This window comes from Haliotis rufescens, unplaced genomic scaffold (genome assembly GCF_023055435.1).
Source record: "Haliotis rufescens isolate VD_foot unplaced genomic scaffold, xgHalRufe1.0.p SCAF_33, whole genome shotgun sequence".
NCBI lineage: Eukaryota > Metazoa > Mollusca > Gastropoda > Lepetellida > Haliotidae > Haliotis > Haliotis rufescens.
In genome coordinates this window covers 846,625-856,318 of record NW_025964035.1, presented here as the reverse complement: position 1 = coordinate 856,318, position 9,694 = coordinate 846,625, and the positions used below count along the sequence as shown (strand labels likewise).

General features: G+C 40.1%; 1 protein-coding gene across 2 annotated transcripts; it reads left to right on the top strand.

The window, feature by feature from the left end:
* The first annotated feature begins 873 nt into the window (after window positions 1–873).
* Window positions 874–9,230, top strand: LOC124151614 (WAP four-disulfide core domain protein 3-like). Of its 2 annotated transcripts, none has more exons than XM_046524165.2 (4): window positions 874–990; window positions 2,220–2,528; window positions 7,641–7,871; window positions 9,066–9,223. In XM_046524165.2, the coding sequence occupies exons 1-4, from the start codon at window positions 954–956 to the stop codon at window positions 9,197–9,199; spliced, it is 711 nt and encodes a 236-aa protein (XP_046380121.1). In that variant the 5' UTR covers window positions 874–953; the 3' UTR covers window positions 9,200–9,223. The 2 variants fall into 2 exon arrangements, with proteins under 2 accessions (XP_046380121.1, XP_046380122.1); XM_046524166.2 differs by having other exon boundaries at window positions 886–990; window positions 2,223–2,528; window positions 9,066–9,230.
* The last annotated feature ends 464 nt before the right edge of the window (window positions 9,231–9,694 follow it).

The following is a 9,694-nucleotide window of genomic DNA, read 5'->3' as shown; positions in this document are numbered from 1 at the left end:
ATGTATGAGTGAGTGAAGCTTTACGCTGCTTGTTATATTCTATATCACCGCGGCCTTTGGATCAAACAAACCATCAGAACTGACCTTTTCCGCTTTTATCACAGAGGGACAACAATTGATAAAACACTTGACTTTCACATTAACTGCGTCTGTAATCTTTTCCAGGAACACAAAAGCGACACAAACCTTTCCATAATCATAAGAATTCTCTTCTGAAAGAAGAGTCCAAACTGTGATTCCTGCTAATTCATAAGCATGTGTTTGTTAATCTTTATGAAATAGTGATGATAACAGGCGCTCTCTTCTGAGTCCAATGTGTGATTCCGACTATATCATAAGCTAGTGTTCATGAATCATAATCAAATAGTGAAAATGTGACAATTATTGAAAGATATTCTTCCCTACCGATGCTACCACTAACAAACACATGCAAAGGCAAATCAAGTGTTCACCTGACCAAACACTGGAACACACGATGCAAGTCAAAACAGGGAATGGCATCTGACAAAATTGTGATCATATGACGCTGAAGTAAGAGCGTGCTCGATTGTACCTCACAAGTTCTGAAATGTGGACACCAAAGGCTGGAGCTGGGATACTGCTTCACAAAAGAGAACATGGACTATTGGAAGTCATCCTTCTTTTCTTGATTCTTTATTGTCACTCTGAATTTTTAACAACGCTTTGATCCAAATATAAAACAGACGAAGCGGGTACACTGGTCTCTTATATTATTAGTTCAGGTGAGTAAATCAGTGGAAGGGATTGGCTTGTGACCATTTGAAAGATATCAGATGATCGATATCCCTGCTTAGTACTTGGCCAGATTCCCGTGTTTTGAACATGATCAAAACTGACCTCGTGACACAGACTTATCTTATCTTATCTTGTCGCACCTATACCATGGTCTGGTTGAAATAGAAGAGCACCTTTACATCTGTGTACACGTCAAGATGGTCACAGCAATAGTTGTGTTGGGGCTCTGTGCTGGTATGTATTTATTTATTTCTGCAACATATACGTCTGAGTTAACACATGGCTCATCTAGTTAGGGTGACTGGAACTTTGTCTCTTGAGGCTGCTCAGACTCTAATCCGAACATTGTGAATATTTTGATCAATTTGTGATAGTGTTTTGTGTGTACGCTAAACAGGTGTGTCTATGTAAGCATGTGGTGAGATTCATAATAAATCTCAAATGTTGTAGGTTGCTTTGTTTGTTGTTTAACACCGCCCTCAGCAATATTCCAGCTATATGACGGCGGTCTGTAAATAATAGAGTCTGGAGAAGGCTATCCACTGATTGACATCATGAACATCGATCCACGCAATTGGGATACGAATACATGCATCACCCAAGTCAGCGAGCCTGACCACCCGACCCCTAACGACGCGACTAGTCACTTTTTACGGCAAGCATGGATTACTAAAGACCTATTCCACCCCGGATCTTCACAATACCTTATTTGTGGAATGATGTAGAGTTTGTCAAAATGTTAAAAAATGTGTCTATAGTGGACCTCTGAACTAGTTGACTTGTTGACCTTGTCGACTGACTTTTTGTGGTGAGAAATATGTAAGGACAATATTATGGCATGAATCATGATGATAAATGAAGATCTTAAAACATCATTCTCACATTGAATTCTTGAATTAAAATTAGAGTACTTTTCGAATGAAACTTAAAATTATCAAACCTTTAATTTGATTGATATTGTTATTTTATCATTAATCCTCGCCAACATGTCCATTTTAGTTTAGGAAGTGCCCTTTTTGTATGAAGTTACCCTGCCCTTTATGAATCCTAGGGGCAAACTATAAACATATGTGCATGACAAACACGTACAATATATTCTTAGGACATGACATAATTGACGTCGTAGTCGACGATTTTGGTCACTCAAAATGACACCATGGGCCGTCTGTTGTCTCGAAGACATGTCTCACTTAGGCAGTTTCTCACCGTCAGAGCTGATCCTAGGCAAACGCAGTGTGATAGATGCTGTAGAGGTTACAGTTGTGGTCCATTTGCCAGCCCTGTAGTCTGAAAGTTCTTGGCCGCTTTCAGCAATATCCCAGAAATATCATGGCAGGGAACACCAGATATTGTCTTGTACCATTTTGGGGGATCGAGCCCGGGCCTTAGGCGTGACGAACGAACGCTTCCCCTCCGTCCCTAATACGACAGAAGACTTAACGTCACCACATGGTTATTTTCAGCAGTGGTACAAGGTGTCCCTTTCAAGCGACAGTTGATCGGGGCCTGCGTGGAGGAGTGTTCAGTGGTCGGCGTTGGGTTCTTCAGTGGTTGCCCACATGGTCAGACCTGCCAGTCCAATGGGTGTGGTCACACGTGTCAATCCGTCATCCTGGGCAAACGACAGTCTTTTGGGGCCTGTGTTGAGATGTGCTCGCCCGCAGGAAGTGGCCGATTGGACTCGTGTCCCGCAGGATATGCCTGCATGACTAATGGCTGCGGACATACTTGTCAGAGTGTGATGCTCAAAGGAAGAAGCATCGTGGGACCAAGTATGTATTTACATGTGGCGGCCACAAGCCTTACAATTATGTTTATATGGAATACTGTAAGGAACATTTTCTTGCGATTAACTTTTCAAGAGAAAATGCGATTTTTTCGTGAACGCGAAATCTTGACCAGTCTCGCATTCTCACACTGTGGGCATATTAAGGTTCTTTCAAATGTTGTAGATAGTGATATGGCGAAATGTCCCTCACAATATTCCGTAGTTTTAAGGGGTTATTTATCCTGAACACTGAGAGAACCCTGACCGCTAAAATTAAAATAAAAAGGACGGGCAGCATCTTGATCTAATCAGATGCTCAAAAGTATTTTGATCATGGTTACAACATTCAACCCCTTAGGAACGTTTCGTGTTAGACATCTGTGACAAAAATAATGTGCAAACAATTGATTATTTTGACTGTTACGATTTGGTCCCGTAGATGAACAGTTTAGGTGAGTTGTCTTTGCATGTGTTTGTGACGGGTGCCAGCAATGGGGCAATTAACGTTTTCCCTTTCGAAAACACCCGGTATCATCACCAACTGATATTGACCAATAAACACATTCTTATGATAGTCTGAATCGAAAAACAGTCTTATGCCTTACATTCATTAGAATGTAGATATCATGGCGCTCACAAACGGCAGGGTGTATAAACTTTCAAGATATGATAGCGCGGCTCTGTGTATTTGCAATCGGAACTCCCCCATTATATTCGTTTTTTATACTTCCTTATTTAGATAAAATTATGAGAACCTACTGTAGATACTACATCCCTCTCGCCTGAAAATTAATTGCAAGATGTTAAAACGTTATAGAAAACCTTTTCAGGGTGTTGTTGACCAGACTTATCTTCAAATCAATTACAGAGTATTCATTTACAGCCATAGTTTTTGGATAATTGCAATTTACCTGTGCCATCTTCAGACATACGTACTGTAGTAGTCATAGAAGTCGAATGAGGATAGATACAACTAGAAATATGAGTGGACGTTAATATGCTGACACAGAAAGTCATGTATTGTTCAGTGGTGTGACCTCGTTCAAGGTTCTCTGTACACCAACTGATAAGCAGTGTGACAACAAAGGTCATCTTCCAGTCCTCTCAACGCGGATAATCCCTGTGGTGCTATCTTCACTGCCCACGTCCAACACCTACACAGACTGGAGAAAATGATAGTGAACTTGTATGTAGAAAAGAACGTCCTATATTATCAACATTCTGGAAACAGCAAAGGTTTAACTTGAGACTACCATGCAATGTCGGTCACATTTGGTCTTCCTGGTAATATTTGGTATTATTAGTAATATTTGGTCTTATTGGAAACATTTGGTCTTTTAGGTAACATTTGGTCTTATTGGTAACAGTTGATTTTATTGGTAATATATTATCTTATTGGTGACATTTGGTCTTACTAGTAACATTTAGTCTTATTGGCAACATTTGGTCTTATTGGTAACATGTGGTTTTATTGCTAACATTTGATCTCATAGGTCACATTTAGTCTTATTGGGAACATTTAGTCTTATTTGTGACATTGGTGTTATTGGTCACATTTGGTCACATTAGGACACATTGTTTCTCAGTGGTCACCTTGCAACTGTTGGTCATATTTAGTAACATCTGGTTGAAGTTCCTCCAAATCTATGTTCGAGTGTTAACACTGCTGTTCCTTCCCAGAGTGCCCCCCGGTGATGTGTGAACTGTTCTGTTCTAACGGGTTCGCTACTGGAGCGGATGGCTGCCCCACGTGCAGCTGCAACAGTAATGCACTCCCTGTGGACCTGCAGAAGCTGCTCGGGACCCTCGGCTAGAAGATGTGAATGCAGACGGGTTGAAATAAAATATTAGCTTTTGAAACAGTGAATAAAATTAGTTCAACTTTTACTGAGATTTACAGACTGAAATATATCATATATCATATCAGTCAGTCATACCAATATCAATACCACAGTCATACCAACGGCGAATGTTACTTGTCGACTCCCCTATTGAAACAATATGTTTACCCAGAAATCTGCACGTAAAAGAACTTTGTGCGAAACTAACAAACAACCAACAGGTGCTATACAATCAACAAATGTATAACGAAAATTCACAAGGTTTACAAATAAATATAAATTTCTGCACAGCAATTACAATGGCGGAACACAAAGAGTGACAGTACAATATTAAAAGGCAATCCATAATATGATTGGATTGGAATCAAATACAAAATCAGTAGTGATAGCAAAAGTCAGTGATAAGCATAGATATAGATATATATATATATATATATATTCCTCCAGCGGCAACAGCTTTAAAGCTTCCGAGACGAGGAATTCAGGGATGGTGAGTGATCCACACGAGTGCAGGTCTTGATGTAATCATAAGTGAGAGAGAGAGAGATGTGTTCACACGTTCTTTTCACCTTCCATTCAGCTAGTTAGTTACTGAAAATTTCTACACAGTGCTCTCACCAATGTAGCGGTGCTAGAACATTCCACATGTTTCTTTAAGACACTATCACCTTTGATAGGCATTTAGAAGCTGGGAAAACATGATTACATGACGCTTTCTCATGTATAGCAACTCCTTTTTTCCTTGTACGACATTTGAGAGCTACTTTTGCTCCTTCAAAAGGTGAATGATTTCAACTGATGAAGGAGCCAGAATTGAATGCTTTCAACCTGATGAAGGAGTAATAAGAGAATGCTTTCACCTAATGAAGGAGCAAAAAGTAACTCTCAAATGTCGTACAAAGAATAAGAGAAGTTTCTATCCATAAGAAAAGTGTAAGAATAATTCCTCTAATATTTGTCAAATGTTCGTAAAGAATAACAAACAGGATGATCAAGGATTGATGCATCTTCCTGCAACAGGACAAGATTTTCCCAAGTTTGGTGCTTAGGGAACAGGAGAATTCATGAGAATCGCTTTTCTTTCAAAGCAGCCTGACATAAATTGCTGTCCCAAACAAATATGCCCAGCAAATTAGAGAGAGGGACCACCACATGTGAGAAATGTTGATACAATATACGGTAGTAACCAGCCATACCAAGAAATCTCATAAGTTCTTAAGTCTCTCGAAGAAGGCACGCACTCTTCAGGAGTTCGTCATACGCCATGGCATGATTGATTACATCATCAACTTCGACCTCCACAGTATTGGTTGTGATGACATTGATGAGACGTCTGGCATCATCACATAAGGTGATACCCACATGACACGCTTAATATCTTCCAACAAAACCAAGTGCCTCAATCTATCAACATCACCATTGACATCCTTTGAAGTACACCGCCTATCAAACAAAGTTTCCTTCTCCCTTGCAAACTCATCGCCTTTCTTCGCAGACCTAAACATCTGCCTGTAAACTTCAGGAGCCAATTCATAAGCCTTCAAAACTTCAACCTTTCCTCCTATCAATAGGTAATGCAGAATAATCTTCATGAGCTTTTCACCTCAACACACTCTGCAACAACATGGTCCACTGATCTTGCGGCCATTTCAAACGGTTAGCCACCTTTTCAAAATGTAAGAAAAACCTCTCCACATCACGCTCAGAGAAGGGCGGAACTAGTTTAATCTGCTGGGAAAGATTAATATCTCTTCCAGATCCCAATCTCATTTTTCCTTCTCAGTTTTGATTTCCTCAAGCCGATATAATCTCTTTTCTTCTTCCTGCTCTCAATCTAATTCTTTTGTTTTCGTTCTCTGCCTCAATTTCTTTAAGCCGTTTTTTCTATTTCAAATTCTAATTTCCTCAAAGCCAAAACATCAGTTTTTTCTTCAATCGAAGCCAAAGCATCATCGTCCACAATGATTGTGTTATCAGATTCGAAACACATGGATACAAATTTCCTCAGGCCAAAACAATACGATTATATTATTGAAATGAATAGTAATTCATCATTATCCGCTCTCATCTGATTGTCTGTTCTGAAACAAACAACCCCCGCCACTACCCCGATTCACTTCTTCATCCCCACCCCACCCCAACACACTGAAGTTAACATTTCATCATCATCACTCCTTCCACCCTAACCCCCACCCCTCGCCAATACACACACAGAGACACACAGACACACACACAAACACACAGACACACACACACACACACACACACACACACACACGACTTCCGCATTAATAACGTATTTACTCTTTACTACAGGAACATAAAAGCGACACAACCCTTTCTATAATCATAAGAAATATCCCCTGAAAGCAGAGTCCACTGTCTGATTATGACTTTTTCATGAGCATGTGTTTGTGTATCATTATGAAATAGTGATGATACCAGGTGCTTGTCTTGAACATTATCCAGTCTGGCCTTGTGACACAGGCTTATCTTATCTTGTCGCACCTGCACCTAGGTTTGGTTGAATAGAGCACCATTACATTTGTGAACACGTCAAGATGGTTACAGCAATAGTTGTGTTGGGGCTCTGTGCTGGTATATGTTTTCTTTATTACTGCAACATATACGACTGGGTAAACATTTGGTTCATCTTGTTATCGAGTTTGGATGGTTTGTCTCTAGAGACTGCTCAGACGCTAATCCCAACAACGTGATTATTTTTTCAATTTGTGTTTTTATGTGTACATAAAAGATAAACGTGTGTGCATGATACTCACGTATAATATGTTCGTCATATTGTTAAGGAAAGAGATCGTTGTTTCAAAGAAATTTTAACAAAGACGAGTGGTACCAGATACGACCTGTGGGCCTCTAAGTATCAGTGTACTGTGTATTTGTCATCGTTAACGGGACCGCCTCGGTGGGGTTACAGCCCTTAATGTAAAAAATAATCTTAATGTAAAAAGTGGGAGGTCAGGGGTCTGTGTTGGTACAGATTCCACCTGAGACCTACAGAGCATCGGGGATCACCGTCCTGATATAACCTGAATACTTTTCAAAGCTGCGTTAAAAACCCGACTCACTCACTTATTCAGTGGACACGTAAAACCATCATGTCCATTCATCTCCAGATTTAAACATTACAATGTCATATATGAACTCTAAAGTGTTCGTGTTTAACTTTAATGTGAACAATTTCGCTTTATCCACTCGGCAAACCCACCATCACTAATTTGACAAAAGACTTAATGTCACCATATGGCTATTTTCAGCAGTGGTACAAGGTGTCCCTTTCAAGCGACAGTTTGAATGCCCAGATGGTCACTGGTGTCATCCCTACATTCAGGGCAAACGACAGTCTTTTGGGGCCTGTGTTGAGATGTGCTCGCCCGCGGGAAGTGGCCGGTTGGACTCATGTCCCGCAGGATATGCCTGCATGTCTAATGGCTGCGGGCATACTTGTCAGAGTGTGATGCTCAAAGGAAGAAGCATGGTGGTACCAAGTATGTATTTACATATGCCGTGAACACGACTTCCTATTATGTTTATGTGGAATACTGTAGATACTACATCCCTCTCGCCTAAAAAATGAATTGCAAGATGTTGCATTTGAAAACCTGAAAGAACACCTTTTCATGGGATTGTTGTTGAACAGACTTATCTTTAAATCAATAACAGAGTATTAATTTACAGCCATAGTTGTTGGATAATTGCAATTTACCTGTGTCATCTGCAGACACACGTACTGTAGTAGTCATAGAAGTCGAATGAGGAAAGATACAACTAGAAATATGAGTGGATGTTAATATGCTGACACAGCAAGTCATGTACTGTTCAGTGGTGTAACCACGTTCAAGGTTCTCTGTACACCAACTGATAAGCAGTGTGAGAACAAAGGTCATTGGATGCCATCTGACAGTCCTCTCAACGCGGATAATCCCTGTGGTGCTATCTTCACTGCCCACGTCCAACACCTACACGGGCTGGAGAAAATGTTAGTGAACATGTATGTAGTAAAGAGTGAGTGAGTTTGATTTTACGCCGCTTTTAGCATTATTCCAGCAATATCACGGCGGGGGACACCAGAAATGGGCTTCAAACATTGTACCCATGTCGGGAATCGAACCCGGGTCTTTGGTGTTACGAGCGAACGCTTTAACCACTAGGCTACCCGACCGCCCCTTGTATGTAGTAAAGAACGTCCTATATTATCAACATTCTGGAAACAGCAAATGTTTAACTTGAGACTATCACACAATGTCGGTCACATTTGGTCTTCCTGGTAATATTTGGTCCTATTAGTAATATTTGGTCTTATTGGTAACATTTGGTCTTTTAGGTAACATTTGGTCTTATTGGTAACATTTGATTTTATTGGTAGCATATTATCTTATTGGTAACATTTGATCTTATTGGTAACATTTGGTCTTACTAGTAACATTTAGTCTGATTGGCAACATTTGGTCTTATTGGTAACATGTGGTTTTATTGCTAACATTTGATCTCATAGGTCACATTTAGTCTTATTGGGAACATTTAGTCTTATTTGTGACATTGGTGTTATTGGTCACATTTGGTCACATTAGGACACATTGTTTCTCATTGGTCACATTGCAACTGTTGGTCATATTTAGTCACATCTGGTTGAAGTTCCTCCAAATCTGTGTGTGAGTTTTAACACTGCTGTTCCTCCTCAGAGTGCCCCCCGGTGCTGTGTGAGATGTACTGTTCTAACGGGTTCGCTACTGGAGCGGATGGCTGCCCCATGTGCAGCTGCAACAGTCATGCATTCCCTGTGGACCTGCAGAAGCTGTTTGGGACCCTCGGCTAGATGATGTGAATGCAGACGGGTTGAAATATAATATTAGCTTTTGAAACAGTGAATAAAATTACTTCCACTTTTACTGAGACTTACAGACTGAAATATCTCATATAGTTCATCACACAGTCATACCAATATTAATACCATAGTCATACCAATGGCCTATGTTACGTGTCGGTTCTCAGACTGAAACAATATGTTAACCCAGAAATCTGCACGTAAAAGAACTTTGTGCGAAACCAACAAACAAGTACCATACAATCAACAAATCTTTAACGAAAATTCACAAGGTTTACAAATTAATATAAATTACTGCATAGCAATTAAAAATGGCGGAACACAAAGAGTGACATTACAATATTAAATGGCAATCCATAACATGATGGCGCAGTGGTCAGAATCAAATACAAAATCCCTAGTGATAGCAAAAGTCAGTGATAATATATATATATATTCCTCCAGCGGCGTCAGCGTTAAAGCTTCCGAGACGAGGAATTCAGGGTA